Consider the following 20,935-nt stretch of genomic DNA (forward strand, 5'->3'; position numbering starts at 1 on the left):
ATTTAAATTGAAAAACTTGTTATTTGACAGTATAATTTAAATAATTTTTCATTACTATCATTGCAAATTCTGTTACCCTCCCTTCTACAAGAAAGATTACAGAGTTTGCAATGATCCTAATAGTTAAATAAAATACAGTGGGTGATTGGTTAACGAACATAATCCATTCCATGACTTTGTTAGCTATCCGAACTGTTCATTAACCGATTATCGATTTACCATAGGTTTTATGGGAATTTGATTAATTCATTCTGGAGACTCCAAAAAATAAAAAATGTACACTTTTTTACTACGTTTATTTATATGTAATAATAAAATACATATATACACAGTCTTGCATTTTTATTAGTCATGTTTTTTTCCCATTTGTGGGGGTTAAAGAATCTGTCTAATGTCGATTGCTTTTCTCTCTTCTTTAGGATTTTTTAGAAGTAATTAATAGCATTGTAATTGTAGAGATCCCTAAGCCCATTAACCTCAACCTGGTTTGGATGACATTCTAAGACCATTGTTCTGACATCCTCCCACTTCTTCAAAAGATGTTTAATAGCAGATATTGGCATCAATCCTCTTTTTCAGAAGAAAGCATATCTCATCGAGTTTCTTGGTGTTCTTCATTCAAAAGTTCATGTCATTCTTCAGTCGTCAGATCAGTTTCATGTTCCATTATGAGCTCTTCAATGTTCTTTATTTCTCAGATGTGATTTTTGTTACTCCTTAAGCTGCTTGAGTCTTCTTGATTATACTGTATCTTTCTTAGATAAGATTGAATTGTGGTTAACTGTAGACCTGTTGAAGCTATACTGCCCAGCAACATCAGACATCTTCTGCCAACTCTCTACCTTTGCTATTATACTATCACCTTTCAAAAATAAAAACCAATACAAAACTTAACGAGTGCCCACCTGACAGTCTTGTGAATACTATAAAAAAATTGTTTCTGTCAGAAAAATAAAAGACTGGAATTACAAGGGAGAGTTTCAAAGTTTGGAGGAATACTATCTGATCAGTATATACCAGGTTGAGCGTCAATGTTGCTATTTCCCATGCTCCGAAAAGTTCTGAATTGTTGCCTGAAGAGAAGGGAAGACCAATTGGTATTCATTATTTTACGTTGCTTTCTTCTTGTGTTTGTTCTGTGAGGTGTTCATTGTCTGAACATAAAAATCTTTAGTGAAAGTGTTCATTATCAAATTTGTTCATTAACTGATCACCCACTGTATTATTGTATTGTAACTAAACACTACTTTATGCTAAAGTAAATCAAATATTGAATAAAATATCTTAAAAATTTTCTTAGTTTTATTAAATCACCATATAAAACACTATCTCTAAAATAATTATCAATTTACCTTATGCTTGAGTATTACTTCAATTTCTTCTATTGGAATAATAGTTGGAATGCTGATAAATAATAAATAAATGTTATTAATTACTTTATAAGTATTATTATAAAGTTCAAAAATAATTTTAAATAAATTTAAGAATATGTTAAAATAAAAACAAAGATATTCAGTTTGTGCATCCAAGAGAAGAAAATAAATTCAAATTTCATAAGTTAAATTTTTAAATTTTAATCATTTAAGTTTTCACATCTTTACATCTAAGAAAACTGGAAATTTTAAAATGAAACTATGAAAAATCTCTATTAACAAAACATTTCATTTCATAATAGTTCAAAATTATAAATTTATGCAATTTATATGGTTCATAATTATGGACTGATAATCAATGATTCAGAATATCTGAGTCTTGTATTTCAACTGAATAATATTTAACTGTGAAAAAATTAAGTGTATGTCCAGCAATATATATAAAATGTTGCACATACATATTATGTAAAATATTTTCTGAAATTTCTGTTAAAACTAAATAGAAAACTGAGTAGACCCAAGCTATGTTGTTATGTAGTCAAACAAATATTGATTGATTGGCTATGTTTTATATCATCACTTCAAGGTTTATGATGTTTTATAAAAAAGAACACTGTTTATCCATTAGCAAATAATATTTACAATAGCAGTGGCGTGCCATGGCATTTGATGATAGGATAGCTGTGTTTCTGTAAGAAGTTGACTTCCAGGGTAGATCAGTTAATTCTTTAAATGTATTTTTAATAGATTATTTATCTGACGTAATTAATAAATAGTTATTAATAAAGTTCAATATAATTACCTATGTTATTAGATTCAATATATTCCCTATGCCCTCTAAATGCCGATTCTTGCTTTCATAAAAACATATAGCATCTATTAATTCAAATATATCTATTAGCCATAACTATCTTGTCATAATTTTCAATATTTATTTTATATTATTTACTAATGTTAAATTCTATTCCGCTTTTATTTCCAAATTGCTTCAAATACGAAAGAATGTCTTTTGCCAGCTAAATTGTCAAAGCCATTCTTATTCCACACACTAATTTCATTTGAAAATAGTAGGCAAGGCCAAGAAAACAATTTTTGCATTTTTATGCATTACAGAGCCATTTTATCATGAAAATGTCAAACAAATTTTTTAGTAAAGTGTTTATATTTAAGTTAGGCATTGGTCTTTCTCTTTTAATAATGTTTTCTTTTTCATTATATGATCTCGAGCCAAAACTTTTTTAAAATAAATTTTCAACATTGCAATTACATTCTGAATCGCTAGCCACATTATAAAAATTTACTTATTGAAATAAAATGTGTGGTGGATATCCATACCTGGTACAAAATATTCTTCAATTGTATGAATATACTTTTAAAGAAAATTATAATTAAATATAGCTTTGCAAAGAAACGTACATAAAAATAACAAAATCTTCTTTAATTTTTAAATCTTTACCATTTTGTCAAATAGCTCCCTATGAGTGGAATCAGAGACGGTCCTGCTAGGTGTGCGGTGCGTGCATTCACAAAGGCTGCCAAATCCTGAGGGTGCCAATACCGGTTAATGTCAAATGCCTCTTTTGTCACATCACTAATATACCTCAAAAGACGTGACAGGATTGTTGTAAATTTTAAATATTTCTCACCATAGCTGTAAAAATCTAAATACATTAAACTTAATTGTCATTTGTTTTCTAACTAATTCATTTTAGGACCAGGTGTCCATGGAAATTTCCAAAATTTACAACTTTTCGGTCACTCTTGTTGAACTGGAAAAATTTCTGTTTATATTACATCTAATATTACGAAGAAATCGGTCCCTGCTGTACTCGGCTAGATTGGGTCGGGTTTAAGTAATATTCCGGCTCTTTTTATTTATGTCCCTAATTCCCTAATATCTTAATTATTTAACTACTTCTTAAGTTATAAGTTGAAACTGGTTACTTTGTACTCGAATATTTGTAGTCTTGGGAAAAAGTGGAAAGACAAATTTTTACAACAATAGATACATAAATCGTAAATTTAAGGAAAATAAATTCTAGAGATTTTTCTGTACTTCATGCATCTCTCTCATTCATTAAATTTAGTTGTAAATGATGCTGTGAAAGTAACAGTTAATTTTTTAACATTGTACAAGAATTGTACACGTTTTTTTCTATATCCCCTTATAGATGGGACATACGAAATCATAATATCACTGGTTTAACATTGAAATCCGTGAGTAATATAAAATCAGAGAGTAGAATAAAATTACCAAATATTTTAATGGATTTTTTTTTAACTCCTGTCAACTATGCAGAACTATCATAAAAACATACCAGTAAATTCTTATCAGTTGGGTTAAGTTATAAATCTACTCATGATTCACATAATCAGGCAAGGGCGGCCAAATATCTAGCAGGCAGGCAGCTAACAGCCCGGAACTGGTACTGGATAGAATTGGATGCATTATACATGTAGCATCCACCCAAGGTCCTAGGCTTCCACCAGCTAAACTCTGTAAAGTGCATGCACGAATCTGGCCTTTTGGATGCTGACAATACAGCACTTCCACTCTGCCACTAATATTCGAATATACAACAACAATCTTATCTTTTTCTTCACGTGTAGTATAGAAATTTGTAATAAGATACATAATGGGGTTATAATAAAATATTGTGTGATTATTTTCATATAATTAAAATTAATATGGATTTATTTTTTAGAAAATACAAGGGAAGCGGCGCATCCACCACTTCCAATGACGGCACGCCACTGAACAACAGCTTGTTAAGTACTTTTGTGGTCCCAATGACTTTTTTTTTTAGCTAAAACTGATTGAAACATAAAACTGGAAGATTTTTTGAATAGCAATTTAAACAACTTTTTTCAGTTTTCTTGTCCTCTCATCAGTTTTGTTATCCTTATAGTAGTTTATAGAAAATATAAGTTTACAGAACTTTTCTTAGACTTGCCTCAGATGCAAATTGTTTGCAGAGATCTACGTAATAGAAACAACTCATTGAGCTGTTTAACATTTTGGTCAAAGAGACTTATGTGTTTTGCAGATAAACAAACTGTTATTTGCAAAATACTATAAATCAAAATTGATGATACACAGTAGCTACTGTGGCCGTCAGCCATGATATGTTATATTTACTATATATTTTTTTGTTATATTAGTATTAGACTTCCCTTTCTCTTTGTCTAAAAACCATCTAGAACTTTCTTTTCCCTAAACCTTCCTATAATTTTCTTTGTTTGAACCCTTTTTGCCCTTGGGGGGATTACCCTTTTCGAAGAAATAAAGAACAAAGGAGAAGGGAGTGAGGCCCGGAGGCAAAAACAGAGAGAAAGACCTGTTCAGTGAGAAAAATAATACTTTGTGTCGTGAGACTTTTTTTTGTACCATTTCGCTCGCGGGATCGCGTACTTCTCACTCTGAACACCACACTACACATGCCTTTAGTTCCTTTGCTAAAAATGCCAAATGATCAAATGAATTGTTTCTGTTAAGATAATAAAACTGGAAATAGGAGGATTATGAAAACACTATTTAAGTTTATATTTTTTATGCACTAAAGACATTTTTCCAATAACCAGCCAATAAAAGAAGTCTTTTTCAGTGTCATTAAAGATAATATTTCCAAACTATTTAATGACAGCAGGTTCAATAACTAATTTATGGTAGAAGCATCAATTACTCAAAATTGAAGAAATTATGAAATATATTCAATGATATCTGTATTTAATAAGGTAAAAAATGTATTATAAGTACGGATATTTGTTTAACATTAGTATACAGATGGTAATATGATTTTACGTAATTTTTATGTACTTTTAAGCATCTTTTCAGTAGGCCAAAAACATAAAATAAAACAAAATTGAAAGTATATTTTCTGATTGTAATTCTGTCACGTAATTTTACCATCTATATTCACGTCAACAGAAGTAATTTTTTGTAATAAATTCTATAGAATAGTTTTATTTAATAAACAGCATTTAAATAAATAATAATAAAATATGAAAGTCCTGAAATTTTAATAAATGCAGTACATTTTATAAATCTAATTTAATAAAACAAGGGATTACTTACTGTTCATGGGGCATAATTGTTTCCTGTAATTTGTCAAATTCTACAAAATGACTTAGAAATTCCTTGTATTTTATTTGAGCATCTTCAGAATAATTAAGCTAAAAATAAAAACAAAAGAACAAATATAAAAAATTTTATCTTCAAATCTATTATTAATTTTTTACAATAAAACAATATATTATATTCAATCAAATTTATTACAGAGAGCATTTTCAATAAGATTACTTTAAATTGAAATAAAAAATTATATCTAACCTCTTTCATAAGTTGACAAAACTGTGTATCAGTTAATGGAATACAATATGTTCTCAATATTTGTTTCAGCTGTGATTTAAATACCAGACCAGATGCTCTTTTATCATAATTTCTAAAAGCCTGTTTGTAAATAAATAAAGGATGAGATAATTAATATATATGTGAAAATTTTAACAAAAAAAAAAACAATTTATGATTTTTGTTCATTAAACAGAAACATTTTTATTAAATTAAAAATTATTATAAATGAAAAAAATATGGAAACAAATCTTGTTTCTTCTTATAAAATAATTTGTTTTTAATTTATAGTGTGATGTTCATAAAAGTGACACTGTATGGTCCGCGAACGAAAAGGTACAAATAAAAGGCTCTACGACAATTGTATATTCACAGTCCCGTTCCTTTATTTCACTTTGAACAAAATAATAAAAAAAAGAATCCCAACTTATTTTATGATGAGTTACAATCAGGCGTGATTTCCACGAAGGACTCATTGTCCCAAACAAAGCAGGATGGCGCACCTGTCCCAATCACATACAATAAATTTCTGATAAGTGCATACTTACATTTAACTTAACTCTAACTTAATACTAATGAAAAAAAAATGATGAAGGTAGAATAATAGGAAAGAATGAGAAATGAGACGATTCATCCGGGATTTCTATATGTTTGGTTGATCAACATCGTGGGTAGGACCTGCTTCTTTTATCGTGACCTCCGTCTTCATGATCCTCTCTACTCCAATGTTCTTCAGAGCTCTTCACGAGACGTCCGACTTCCTTCATGTCTCGTTGAAAACTCCCCTCTCTCCTCTTAGTCACTCTTCCTCAGGCCACCTTCTTTCTATTGTCTTTCCCTGATTCTTAGAACTGCTAATCCTACCCACAGGCGATAATGGTCTTTGGAAAGTTTTAGGAAATGAAAGAACAAAGAAACAAAGAAAAGGCTAAGACTTACAAAAAATAAAAATTACACATATTCGATATTATGGCCGACGGACACAATAGTGCTATGATCATGTAGAATACAGAATTAATATTAGATGTATGGGAGAATATATTTAATGTAGGAGAACCAACAATGGTTAATTAATTTTTCCTTATGTTAGCAAGTTGTATAACTCACAATATTAGTGGTCTCTTTATTTTATTTCCCATGATAATATGTAAGCATCTTTTAGATTTTTATATAATATTAACAAAGTAATGGAAATATAATAATAAATAAAATTTAAAATATTTTAATCTAAAAGTAGTTCAAATTTTTGAACTTATTCTATAAAATTTTTAATACTATATTTCCCAGAATAAGAATAGAACCAATGTGCTAGATCTTGAATATGTATCAAACTATCACCATAGTTAAGGGATTATAACAATTGTATTATATTGTATTGGGCCATAATTATAGGAAAATAACAATTTTGGATTGCCGTTAATTTCAAGTTATCATGCATGGATAATAAACATATATTCAACATTTATACTAAATATGTAGCCTATATGCAGGGGTCATGCTGCATAGTGTCAAAATCACCACTTAGTGATATTTTTATTAAAATGGCAATAAAAATATAATACTGGTGATAGTAAGTGGTGAATAAAAACCCTCATCTGCTTATTTTGACATTCAGCATAAATCACAAAACAAACTTCAGAAAAAACAGTAAAATGTCTAGTTACCATACAATTGGAGTCTTGTGCACAAACCTAGAGATTTCTTGATATCATGCGACAAGTTTGGGCAAAAAAAATAGAAAATGTCATAGAGAACAGAAGGCAGTTTTTGCAATGTCAACTAGCATTTCCAGATTAGGGATTTTTTTTATCAGCTAACACAAAATTTTGGCTATTTTTAAGTAACTTTTTTTCTCTTCAGTCTATTTTTAATAGACAAAAATAAACATTTTGACATGACAAAACATGTGAAGTATTGTTTAAATATTGTGATCAAACGTGTTATTTTGAATTATTCAAAAAGGATTCCTATTGCTAACAAGGAGAGGGCCAGACATTCAGGTCTCTGATTCAAATGGAACATGATGAGCACATAGCCCTTAACACAAACAGCTCCTTGTTCAAATAATAGGACCCACTTCTCAAGCATTTTTAAAAATTAGGTCTTCGAAAATTGATTGTTTAGCTTATAAGTCTTTGGAAGTTTCATATCTACCACTGGCACTAGCCAAGTGGTTAACTCTTTTGAGTCATTAAATAATAAAACTTTTATTTTTTCACATTTATTTTCACATATTTTACATACTATGTCCTTACAAGCGAATAAGCTTCAGACATTACTGCACATGGATGAAAAAGGCAAGTGATATGAAAATAGCATAGTCACAGCATTTTATTGTTTTAATTGTTAATATTATGGATAATTTCCTCATTTGCTTATGTTTGTTATACTTCAAATACCAACCATATCTGAAAATATATATATGAAGAATTAAAAATTTTATTTAACAACATAAAAGAGTTAAATCTAAACAGACTTGTTTTTGCTAAATAGGAAATGACGTTATGATTTTAATCTTTTGTTTTATAAGTTTTAAATGTGAGGAATAACAATATTAATAGTAATGATACAACAAAATAATAAAATAATTATGTTACACATAAGAAAAAAACAAAACTAAACTAATATTTGGAAGGTTCGAACCTATATCATCTGGCCCAACATTTTTCAAACTTCTTGCTTACACCACCCAATATATTTGTTTGTAATGGTTCTGCAACCAAAATGTTTATAATGTAAAATTTTTTAAAAAACCTGGTAAATCAGAGCCACCATATATTACATAACAAAATAAAATTATGCTTTAAATAACTTCTATGTGTGGAATGTGACATCAAGTACATTTCTATTAAGAGAACAGTTCAGGCCAATTTTGATTTGTAACAAATAACTTACTTCAATTTCAGTTTTTATCACTCAAATTTAACTAGTAAAAAAATCTAGCAACGAGTTACATAACTTTCCCAGCTTTTATGAGATTTTATTTTAAAAATAACATTTCTATTATTAATCAAAATAAATAACTAAAGTTGTATATTGTGCCATCTGTTATGAGATTTTGTTATAAAAATTTTATATATTTTTATTTATTATAAATTAGCAAAAGACTTAATTTTGAGGGTTGAGGCGAGTTTTACAAAACACTGTAAATGTAACAACAAGTAAAATCTTCATTAAGATTTACTTGTTAGATTTTTTTACTTGTTCATTAAGATTTTACCCCTCATGAGATATATCACATGACCACCTTCTATCTATAGTGTTGCCACTTTTTCAAAATCGCTGATCTGGATGGCAGGTGAGGTTTGTTTGAACAGAAATTCCTGACGCATGCGCAATGTCATTTTGCAATGCAAAGAATAACGTGCAGTGTATGCCGGTTCTAAATCAGTTACAGTTACGGACTAGGGAGACTTGGGTAAGAGTAACGTAAGTAAGTAACCTAAATTAAGAAAAACAACTACAGATGACTTAGCTCTATTGGATATTGGAGACGTGTACGAATATGAATCATACAAGCAAAAAAAGAAAGGTTGACAGGTTGGGCACGATATTCCCAGACAAAATTAATAGTTCACCCGGACAGTGAGTCGATTCCTGGACTGTCCAGGAGAAAACCGGACAGGTGTTAACACTACTCCATCCCCTTGACCTTTCACAACCAAAATTTTATAGCATCAATGTCCCTTGTATACAAGCTACTGTGCCAAATTTTATTATTTTGTCTTTATCCTGTCCTGAAATATTAAATGAAATAGATATCAACACACACTCATGGAATTGTTTTTTTATTCTTTTGGATTCAGGGAGTCTCGAAATGTGGAGATTTGCAAAAAACTTGGATGGTCAAATTCGACACAATTCCAATACTTTCCCTTGTTATGTATACATAACAACCAGGAAAGTAAAATTATTTATTAATCCACTTGTGCCAAAATTCATCCATTATTTATTTTTTATAATTTATTGTTATGTATGACAATAAATCTAAAATTTGAATAAACAAGAAAATATTTTCAAAACCATTGAAACTCGAATGGCTTTATGACTACAACCTTAGATAAAATATCTATTTTGATGTTATTCAAAAGAGAAAAGAAAAATCAATTTCATATACATACATTTTATAATATTAACTTTATTACCAAATGATAATAATAATTATAAGAAAAAATTTTCAGAACTCAACAGATGCATCTATTGTTCCTAGTTCTTACAGAATATTTCAGTAAAAAAAGTATTACAAGTATAGTATCATTTTGCAACACATTAAAATTTTAATGCGGCCAATAATGTGTCTTGGCCCATAGTTTGAAAAATGCTGGTTTAGTCCCAGTGCCTAAAATTTTATCCACTCGGCTATCACTAACCAGAAACATGAAACTTCTGACTAAACACTCAATTTTCAGAGACCTGTTTTTTTGGAAATGCTTGAGAAGTGGGTCCATAATTTGGACAAGGACTTGACTGTGTTCAGAGCTATATGCTCACCAAGTTTCATTCAAATCGGAGACCTGAACATCTGGCCCTCTCGTTGTAAATAACAGAAAACATGTTTCTTTTGCTTTCCAGATGCCAAACTGATAAGCACACCTGCATTAATTATTAAGTAAAACTGGTGGCAATAAATTATTTAAAGTGGCCAAAAAATAAAAAACTAGCAAAATGTTTACGATATTTTAAAATTTTCCAGAGTGACTCCTGTATATGTATATATGCATATAGACATATATGTATATATATGCGTATATCCTGTATATGTATATATATGCGTATATATGTTATTTAAATCATTAATTACCTGAATAATGTCTTTATATTTTTCATTGAGATGGCAACAAAGTGTTTCTTTAATTTCAGAAAATTTCAAATCTGGGTTTGGACAGTAAGTTGAAAATGAACAAATTGAAGATGTATCTGATATTGAACCTGAAAAGAAAACTTATTATATTTAAAATATATAAATAAATTTGAGAATATATTTTATAATAAAACACATTATCATTATTATTATTGTTAAAAAGACATGATATATCATTCTTTTGTTTCCTCACAATGTAAAATTTTTCTTAATAGCATTTTTCACTTTTTTTATAGCAAAAAGTTAAATGCTTTATTTTTATCAATTGATTAGAAATGAGAAAGAAAAATTAATAATGAGTAATTGTTGAAAGTATTAACATATTACAAATGATTAAATTTCTCTGTTTGTCCAAGTTATACTATAGAATTGTAATTCTGTAGTATAACTTGGACAAACAGAAAATGATCAGTGTTTTTGTAAATCCATATTGAAGATATGAATAAGTAAAATATAAAAAAATGAATATAACAGTTTGTAAATAGATATATTATGTTCAGAACTTGTATGGGCTGGAGTAAATTGGACCTTTAGCCTTTTGTTTTTTAAACAAATCAAATATGTAGAATGTTTCTTTATTAATAAAAAAAGCAGTCTTAAAGATTTTATTTTCTGTTAGTAAAAATAACATTAATTTTATAAAGACACAAATCACTACAGCTAAGTCACTAGCTCTGCACTCTCAACAGCCCTTATTATATTGAATATTAAAAAAATTTTAAATTATTTAAAACTCATGTCTTTAGTACAGATTATAAAACATTACCATAACTGAATTTTATAATAGAATGATTTAATTAATCATAATATAAACAATTCCTATAAATGCTAAATTATATATTTTTTTCATTCCTAACTTTCATTCAGCCAGTATTATTTTCAACTAAAGCTAAGTTTACACTGTCATACAAACCACTACAATTCAAAGCAAAATGTTGTTCATGTCATGGCACGTGAGACAAATGTGATTGATTGAAAAAATTTCAAACACTAGTTGTAAAAAGTTGATTGGTCAGATGAACCAAAGTTTGTCAAAAGTTGAAATATTTTCAACTTTCAACAAACTGGTCAAACAGTCACTGATAGAACAATTTGTATCTACTTAATTTGTAGTGGTTCTATGCTAATGTGAATCTAGCCTAATTCTTATTAAAAAAGGAAAAGATTAAAAATATTATATTTTATTAAAACTTTTTATAAGAGATAGTGCCATATGTAGTTTTAAATGTTGCTGAGAAAGTTAAGCAACTCATTGCTGCATTGAAAAAAGTAATGCAGTCAAAAACTTATCATCACAAAATATCTCTCAATACAAATTAATAGTGTGCTTACAACATTATTTCAAGAATTCAGTCATTTATAACTGTTTGCCTTGCACTTTTTAAATAGCAGAAATATACATTTGTGAGAGTACAAAATATCATGTGAATGAATCAACACGATAAAATATAAGTGCTTCTACCAGGGAAAAAATATAACAAGCGTGCTTGGTGGAAACAAACGCTTACTAGGGGGAATCCACTGGACTCAATAGGGACTAGACAAGACAACCATTGAATTCTATAACAATATTCCCAAGATAAAGATGAGACACAAGAATATAGAGTCCGACAAATCTAGTATATCGCAAATCGATAACAAAAATCTCCCTACAATAAATTGCTCAAGCTGACGTAACAAGAATACATGGAAACATACTGACATAAATGGGGCTTCGACAATCCTTTCTTCTCTTCCACTCCGGATAGGAAAAAGTTCCAAAGTTCAAAAAAATCTCTACGGACTTGCTTGCACAGGCTCTATATCTTCCTTCACGCACTTCACTCCACTGTCCTTACTCATCTCTCCTTTTCTCCACTCTCCTTTTCCCTTCACTCCTCTCCCTGAGACACACACCGTCCATAAAACACTCACCCCTCGGTCACACACCCCTGAATTACATAACTCCTCTCCACCGAGTTAGACCAACCACATGGCAAAGGGGGGCAGGAACAGACGTAAGGCACACATTTTTATATTAGAAAGGTACGTATTACTTGTTACAAGTTAATTATTCAATACAAATTACATTAAAGCACAGAAGAATGAAATAAAATTTTTAAAATCTCTCTTGAAATTTCTCAATATTCATATTATCATAAGTAATACAAAAATGCAAAAATAACCAATGATCGCCTTAAATATCAGGCTATAATGTGACTATTTAATTACATTTAATTAGCCAGATTATAGCCTTCGTTAGATTATAGATTAAGGAAATCGTTGGTTATTTCTATATATCAGTGGTGGCCAACTTTTGTGTACATAACATCTACTTTTTATCTTGAAATGTGTTGTAATCGACGTAGGAATAGTCTAAGTGGAGAGGGGAGGACGCGGAGGTTCGATATCACTACAGTTGCATTTGCGCATTACATTCACTTGTTGCGTTCGGTTACAAATGTAACACATTAAGTCAAGACATCACGAGCAATCAACCAAAATTAGCTTTACGATCGACTGATCAATCGTGATCGACTTGTTGGCCACCCCTGCTATATAAGCATTGGGCTTTGAGTTGTTTATTATTTATAAATACAAAATTGTTATATAACTACCAAAAACATATACTGTTTAATCTTTCCAGAAATATTCATACAATTTAGAAGTCACAAACAATAATTACACAGTTACACTTATAAATCAATTTTGTAGATTATATAAATCAAACTCATAATTTTACAAGTTTGATAAGTGGAAGGAAAGGAGCTATTCCTAGTTGAGATGCTTCCATATCTGCAGAGCTAGAGATATGAAAGTTAGAAGGGAGAAATCCTCACTATCATACCCTTCAAATCACACACTGCTTATACAGTAGAATCCATTTATTGTAATCAAAACTATTATCATCAGTCAACTAGCATTATCAGAATTAACATATCCAAAAATGTATAAATTAAATTATACTTATAAAACATTGCTTATTGTAATCAGGCTAAATAAATCTGATGATGACCATTCAACACAGATGAAAATGTTTTCTTTTGTATATTTTTGTAATTTCTTGCTAGATATTGGTTTTATGTGTAGTGCATACAAAACTTATAGTTTATATATTTAATGGTAAATCATATTTTTCTATGGGGAAGGATATAGATCAATACATAAGGAATCATCATTGTCATTAAGAAACAAACATTGCAAAATGAAAATAAAGGATAAATTGCGTCCTTTATCTTTTTAATAAGAACAGTTTAGCTAATAAATAGGTTCTACTGTAAAATGTTTTCCTTTTCCAGACATCCTTTATTTGGTGTTAAGTATGTTTGTAGGACAAATTAAAATGTGCTGTGGGCCAGATTTGGTCCTGAGGCTAGTTTGAGCACTACTGTCATAAACTATTAATTTTCACCATGTAACTGGTATTTGTTTTTTTAATTTATGAAGAAAAATCAATACATTCTTATAATAAATTTAAATGATTATTTTGGTATTTAAAATTAGAATATTATTTTAATTATTTAAATAGATCTTACTTGATTTTTTAATAGGTGTGTTCAATTGGTCTTGTAAAGAACTATCACATTTTTCACAATTAATTCTCATACTTTTATCAGACATTTTACACTACTTTAAAACAAAAATTTTATATTAATGTTAATATTTATAAATACATAATTTAAAATATAGAAAATTTACTAAACAAATCAGAATAATTATCTTATATTTAAAATCAGTCACTTTCAAGTTTTCAACATCCATAGAATATTTTTAATAAATGTGATTTTCATATAACCTCACAGTAAAAAAAAATTGTTTTAAAAAGTTATTCACATTTATTTTATTTTATTTTTACTTTTGAATATAAAATCTCAATGATGAAATTTGTTTTAAAAAAAATTTGCCCAAAAATAACTGTTTAAAAAAAATAACTGTGAAACTCCTTTAAGGAAGATAAAAATTTTAAAATCTTGAAAGAATACCAATTATATCAGACAGAACTGAAATTGTGAAATATAAATGCAGTTTTAAATGAAAAATCAAACATTTATGGTTTCATTTCCTCTTTAGAAATATTCTAAATGATAATTCAGGCAGCTTTTTAGAAGTAACGTTTCTTTTTTTCATTTAACATTTTTGGAATTCTTTCAATTTCATCAATCTTGTTAGGTTACAACTGGATATTTAAAAATAAAATAAAATACTCATCTTCCAGCAATTTATTTAATAACTAGCTGTTGCAGAATCTCTTGTTACCTTTATTGTTTATTTATTTTATATATTTTTTTTGTCTAAACTATTTAGAATACTTTTAAATTTTGAATGATTGGAATTTATGTTTTTAAAATTCTGTTCAAATTGTTTAATTTTATGACTACTAAATGCAATCAAAAATATTATTTACTAAACAAATTGCTGGTAGATAAGTTAAGTATTTTATTCTAATTTCATCATTGGAACACATCAAATTCTAAAACAAACCAATATGATTGAATAAAACAAGAAATCTGTTTATTTAATTGAGAAAATCTATATGTTTGCATTATTCATTTAGTCATGTCTGACCCTTAGAGATTTCAAAAGTTAATACTCTATATGCCATGCAGTTCCGTGCCAACTCTTTCAATTTAAGTATGTTTATATCAGTGTCTACTTTGATGATGTCAAGCCTTCGATCTTTTGCCAACCTGATTAAGGAAACCAGTACTCTCAACAATTCCTAACATAAGATCTTTTTTCAATCAAATGGGCACACATCACATGACCAAAGTTGGTCAAACAGAGCTTGGCAATTTTGGTTTCAAGTGACATTTCAGGTTAATCTTGATAATGTATACTTTTACATAAATTTGATTCATCTTTTCAGTTATTATAAATCAAAAATAATTAATATCAAATTGGCATAAAAGTATTCACCATCTAAATCAAAATCACTATTTTAACCTCAATATCATATTGTTCTATTTTAGAATTTAGTTTATTCTAATAATAGAATTAGATAAATTTTTAAAAAATTAAGAAAACAGTTTAAAAATACAACTTCTAGAAATCNTAAATCAAAATCACTATTTTAACCTCAATATCATATTGTTCTATTTTAGAATTTAGTTTATTCTAATAATAGAATTAGATAAATTTTTAAAAAATTAAGAAAACAGTTTAAAAATACAACTTCTAGAAATCTGTCAGAACTAATCACTTTTCTCTAAACTTTTTAATACATACAACTATACACATCAAAACTTGTCTTGTGTTTTCTCTTCCTTCAGGAATTAGGCAATTTGCCTCTTCCAATCTGAAAGAGATCCATCCATCTATTGTAAAAAATATATCGAAGAATACAAACACATTTTGTCTTCACAATCAGTCATTTCACAATAACCATTGACAAACCAAATACAAAAACCTTCACACACACTTTGTTTATTAAGTTATGGCAATGCAACACTTGGGTGATTTGCCTAGGGGAAATGCCTTCCAGGAGATCTTTTTAAGGGTAACCAGCCACTATTCAGGCGTTATAGATGTAGAGAAAATCTGGAAAACTCCACATCCCAGTAAGGTGTGAAACCACAACCAAACTCCCAATGTTCAAGGAACATAACTGCTTGGCCACTGGTGGGCCCTTCACTCACAGAGATGACCTTTTATTCAAATAAATCACATTTTTTTTGTATTCTTCGGTATATTTTTACTACGTAAACCACCATCAGCCATTTTCGAATGAGATCCTTCCATCTTAGTCTCTGTCTTTCTTGATGCACTCTTGCAATGCGGGGAAGCGGATTTCAGGCAACTTTTTGCACAGGTTTTGAGAAATATTCACAATATTGACTTATAAAATTTAAAAATAAGTTTATCAGAAGTCAATATTGTGAATATTTCTTAAATCCTGTGCAGAAAGTTGCCTGAAATCTGCTTCCCCGCATTGCAAGAGAGCATGACTAACCTGCTGATGTAGCCTACTTTAAAACATGAGTTTATATTCATGTTTAAAGTGTATTAATTTAAAATGATCATTTAAAAAATACACGTAGTCCATATTTACATTCAAATTCCAAAGAATATGATTACAGACTCACTGTTATTCAAATACAATATTAGGCTTATTTACATGTAAAAATGAAAAATAAACTGTTTAAAATATTTTCAACGTTACCAAATACAAAATATTTTATCACAGATACAAAAGTAGATTCAATTATATCAAATACACGTCCTAAATTGGCCGCACTTACAAATAAATATCCTAAATATTTGACCTAAAATGTAATTTCGAATGATGCGGGTCACGAATATAAACAACGGTTACTATGGCAACTATATGTAAATGAGTTAACACGTGTTGGATACACAAACCAATGACTTAGCCCGTTTTATTTGAAACGGATTAGGTTATTGGTTTGTTTATCCACGTGTTTTGAAGTCACTTATTGATTAACTTACAAAAAAAAGAAACGGCGTAAAATATTTCTTATTAAAAAAATTAATTTTAAGCAATTTGCGAAATTATTTTATCAAAACAATAAACTTTTTTTCACTTTTTAAACATTACACGAAAAATTTAATGCTCAGAATCTTGGGTAATTTATGCCATATTTGTATATGTTAAAACACTGGTTAATTATGATTTTTATATTATTTAATATAAAGTACAAGCAATTATATATATATAGATTATTTAATACTTTATAATTCAATTCAGTAAATAAAATGTTCTAATTTTTTTTAAAACCGTGCTTGCGTGTTTCTCCTCTTTCGTCACAAACAATTAGGTTATACATTTTACAAAAAATGGTGAGATAAATCAAATTTACATTCGAAAAATCGGGCCGATAAAAATCTAGAAATAAATAATCCGTCAGATGCGTGACTGCATCAGTCTATTTCTTATGCGGAATATCAAAACACAGCAACCTTAATATACTTATTACGGAAGTATAAGCTATCATCTTTGAGTATTGTACACTTCGAAGTACACGTATCGATACCGATAATCGAATGTCTTCCTTTCTATATTTGAAAATATATAAAAATAACTGTGTATTCATCACACCACACTCGTGTTGTCTAAATATAATTCCAATATCATTAAGTTGGCGAAATTGTTTTTCATCTTCAGGAAGTGATGTTATATTTTAGGCATCCATTTAGAACTTAAAAATAATCTGTAATTTAGTAATATTTATACTTTTACTTGTGTTCTATTTTAGAAGCAGAACATTAAATACACTTTCGTTGTTTACTTAAGTGTGTTGAATTTCAAAGTAGGCAGTAGAAATGAAAGAACATGCGACTTAAAAGTAAGGATTTAAAGCTACAGTATTTTCGAAGTTATTAGTCAAATAATTTAAACCCGGAAACGAAACTTTAATGTATTTTAAGTTCAATAACGGTGGTGTTGTATTTATCGAATAAGGGATTAAATACAGAAATGAAAAATTTACAAAAAATTAATTTTATTACTCGAATAAAAACAGTGTATAACAATGAACATCTTAAAGATTAAAATAAATAATGAAACGAACTTCTGCAAAAATTTTGCGTTTGAAAAAGTTAACTACACAAAAAAAAAAATTGATTGTTTCCGTTTAAACAGCGATTAATATGTACAAAATTTTTAGTCGACTTCTTCGATAGTTGGTCCACTTCCTCCGCCAGCAGAAGCACCCGCTCCTGGAGCGGCACCACCTGGAAATCCTCCTGGAGGAGCACCGCCTGCTTGATAGAGTTTTGTGATGATGGGATTGCACACACTTTCTAATTCTTTTTGCTTGTCTTCGAATTCTTCCTTTTCTGCAAGCTACAGAATCGAAGTTTCGATTAGTGAGATGGCTTAAATTTGTATTAATGTGCAGTTAAAAACTCAAAAATAAAGAACTTTCGACTTACCTGATTTGTATCCAGCCATTTGATAGTAGAATCTACCTTATCTAAAACTTTCTTCTTATCCTCTTCGCTTATTTTATCCTTTAATTTTTCATCTTCTACGGTTGATTTAATATTGAAGGCATAACTTTCGAGTGCGTTTTTGGCAGCAATCCTGTTCTTTTGCTTCTCGTCTTCGTCACGGTATTTCTCGGCATCCTTCACCATCCTTTCTATGTCCTCCTTGGAAAGTCTGCCCTTATCGTTAGTGATTGTAATTTTGTTTTCTTTGCCAGTGCTCTTGTCGACTGCAGATACGTTCATTATACCGTTAGCGTCGATGTCGAAAGTAACTTCGATCTGTGGGACGCCACGTGGTGCCGGTGGGATTCCTGTCAGTTCAAACTTTCCTAGAAGATTATTGTCCTTTGTCATTGCTCTCTCTCCTTCGTATACTTGAATTAATACACCGGGCTGATTGTCTGAGTAGGTGGTAAATGTTTGGGTTTGTCTTGTGGGAATGGTAGTGTTCCTTTTGATGAGGGCAGTCATAACACCACCGGCAGTTTCAATTCCAAGGGACAATGGGGTAACATCGAGCAGGAGCAAATCTTGCACTTGTTCAGATTTGTCACCATTCAGAATAGCAGCCTAGAATATTAAAATTTTAATACTTTTAACATCACGATTACATTTCTTTAAACGGAATAGTTTAGTTTAAAATTGTGTCATTTATTCATACCTGAACTGCAGCACCATAGGCAACAGCTTCATCTGGATTAATACTTTTGTTAAGATCTTTGCCATTGAAGAAGTCCTGCAATAATTTCTGGATTTTTGGAATTCTAGTAGAACCACCTACTAAAACAATGTCGTGTATTTGACTTTTATCTAACTTTGCATCCCTGAGAGCTTTTTCTACTGGTTCTAGAGTACTGCGGAACAAGTCGGCATTCAGCTCTTCGAATCTAGCTCTAGTGATTGTCGAGTAGAAGTCTATGCCTTCAAACAAGGAGTCAATTTCAATGCTGAAATTGAAAAATTAATATTTTAAATTTAATTTAAATTACTTTGTATCTAAAAATAAGTCAGATTAAGACACGTCTACATACCTTGCTTGAGTGCTCGATGAAAGTGTTCTCTTTGCTCTTTCACAGGCAGTTCTCAATCTCCTCAAGGCTCGTTTGTTTTGGGTGATATCTTTTTTGTGCTTACGTTTAAACTCTTGAACGAAATGATTAACCATTCTGTTATCAAAATCTTCACCACCCAAGTGAGTGTCACCAGCTGTAGATTTCACTTCAAAAATACCATCTTCAATTGTTAAACAGGATACATCAAAAGTGCCACCACCAAGGTCAAAAATGAGAACATTTCTTTCTCCAGTACCCTGAAGTAGATAAGAAAAAAGTTAAACTTAACAATAAATAAATAAAAAGTTTCTATTTGTTTAAAATTTAAAAAGTTTAAATACCTTTTTGTCAAGTCCATAAGCAATGGCAGCAGCAGTGGGTTCGTTGATTATCCTGAGAACATTCAATCCGGCAATTGTGCCGGCATCCTTAGTGGCCTGCCTCTGAGAGTCATTAAAATAAGCGGGTACAGTTACGACAGCATTGGTGACGGTCTTTCCTAAGTAAGCTTCCGCTATCTCCTTCATTTTTGTCAATACCATAGATGAAATTTCCTCGGGGAAGAAAGTTTTTGTTTCGCCCTTATATTCTACCTTAATTTTTGGTTTACTGGCATCGTTAATTACTTCGAATGGCCAATGTTTCATATCAGCTTGCACCGAGGTATCGTCGAAACGTCTTCCTATTAAACGTTTCGCATCTGTAGGATAGAAAAACAAAGTTAAGAGCACAAATTCGCAGAGTTAACAGCGTGTAGATTTAAAGATGCGATCACTTACCGAAGACAGTGTTACTGGGATTCATGGCTACTTGATTCTTTGCAGCATCACCGATTAACCTCTCGGTATCGGTAAACGCTACGTAACTGGGAGTGGTTCTGTTTCCTTGGTCGTTAGCGATGATTTCCACCTTCCCATGTTGAAATACTCCAACGCAGGAGTAAGTCGTTCCCAGATCGATACCAATTGCAGGAGTTTTTGCCATTTTTTTACTACGGAAAAAAAATCATAAAAATGTTAGAATCAGCGAGTAAATAAGACACAATTTCAGTTAATTTAATTAAAACGAGCTTAAACTTACCTTTGAAGTCGATTACGATGGATTGACTAGCTTCTTTATAGTAAACTGTTGCTTCTCTTCGTTACTTTGTCTCCGTTAAAACTGCTCTTCGGATCTCTCGAACTAATATAAATAACCGTGACAGAAGTTCTAGCAACTTCGAGAATTTTTCCGATCGACCAATAGGAGAGCGGAATCGTTGGAGCGTGTCGCTTCCCGATTGGTTAACTAACCGATGACGCTCGATTTCGTAAAGGAAGTACGTAATCGGCACAGAAACTTCTCGAATATTCTTTTACGTTATTTATGGCTT

At 30.0% G+C, this 20,935-nt stretch overlaps 2 protein-coding genes across 6 annotated transcripts in view; both read right to left on the reverse strand.

Annotated features, from left to right (window-relative positions):
- Nucleotides 1-16,986, reverse strand: part of LOC111621694 (EF-hand calcium-binding domain-containing protein 6-like) — a 59,119-nt gene extending 42,133 nt beyond the window's left edge. Inside the window, exons 1-6 of one of the 5 annotated variants that reach the window (XM_023363906.1) lie at nucleotides 16,801-16,986; nucleotides 14,098-14,188; nucleotides 10,523-10,650; nucleotides 5,704-5,823; nucleotides 5,449-5,546; nucleotides 1,353-1,404 (exon numbers count right to left, since the gene is read on the reverse strand). In XM_023363906.1, the coding sequence (XP_023219674.1) occupies nucleotides 1,353-1,404; nucleotides 5,449-5,546; nucleotides 5,704-5,823; nucleotides 10,523-10,650; nucleotides 14,098-14,182 (483 nt within the window). In that variant the 5' untranslated portion in view covers nucleotides 14,183-14,188; nucleotides 16,801-16,986. Of the gene's footprint in view, nucleotides 1-1,352; nucleotides 1,405-5,448; nucleotides 5,547-5,703; nucleotides 5,824-10,522; nucleotides 10,651-14,097; nucleotides 14,192-16,610; nucleotides 16,630-16,721; nucleotides 16,741-16,800 lie in introns of those variants that run through there. The other 4 variants (XM_023363908.1, XM_023363907.1, XM_023363904.1 and 1 more) reach the window with 4 other exon arrangements.
- A 1,011-nt stretch (nucleotides 16,987-17,997) lies between these two features.
- Nucleotides 17,998-20,850, reverse strand: LOC111621695 (heat shock 70 kDa protein cognate 4-like). Its single transcript, XM_023363910.1, has 7 exons — nucleotides 20,644-20,850; nucleotides 20,343-20,554; nucleotides 19,905-20,263; nucleotides 19,543-19,820; nucleotides 19,173-19,458; nucleotides 18,455-19,081; nucleotides 17,998-18,365 (listed from the first exon to the last, which is right to left on the reverse strand). The coding sequence occupies exons 2-7, from the start codon at nucleotides 20,545-20,547 to the stop codon at nucleotides 18,183-18,185; spliced, it is 1,938 nt and encodes a 645-aa protein (XP_023219678.1). The 5' UTR covers nucleotides 20,548-20,554; nucleotides 20,644-20,850; the 3' UTR covers nucleotides 17,998-18,182.
- Nucleotides 20,851-20,935: the final 85 nt, after the last annotated feature.

The sequence above is a fragment of the Centruroides sculpturatus genome, unplaced genomic scaffold (genome assembly GCF_000671375.1).
Source record: "Centruroides sculpturatus isolate CEXI.00-Female unplaced genomic scaffold, Cexi_2.0 scaffold352, whole genome shotgun sequence".
Taxonomy (NCBI): Eukaryota; Metazoa; Arthropoda; class Arachnida; order Scorpiones; family Buthidae; genus Centruroides; species Centruroides sculpturatus.

Coding starts and splice junctions, on each gene's coding strand:
- LOC111621695 (XM_023363910.1), bottom strand. CDS start 20,547: ATGGCAAAAACTCCTGCAATTGGTATCGATCTGGGAACGACTTACTCC. Junction 20,264..20,342: donor TCCCAGTAACACTGTCTTCG/GTAAGTGATCGC, acceptor TCTATCCTACAG/ATGCGAAACGTTTAATAGGA. Junction 19,459..19,542: donor TCATCGAGCACTCAAGCAAG/GTATGTAGACGT, acceptor TTTCAATTTCAG/CATTGAAATTGACTCCTTGT.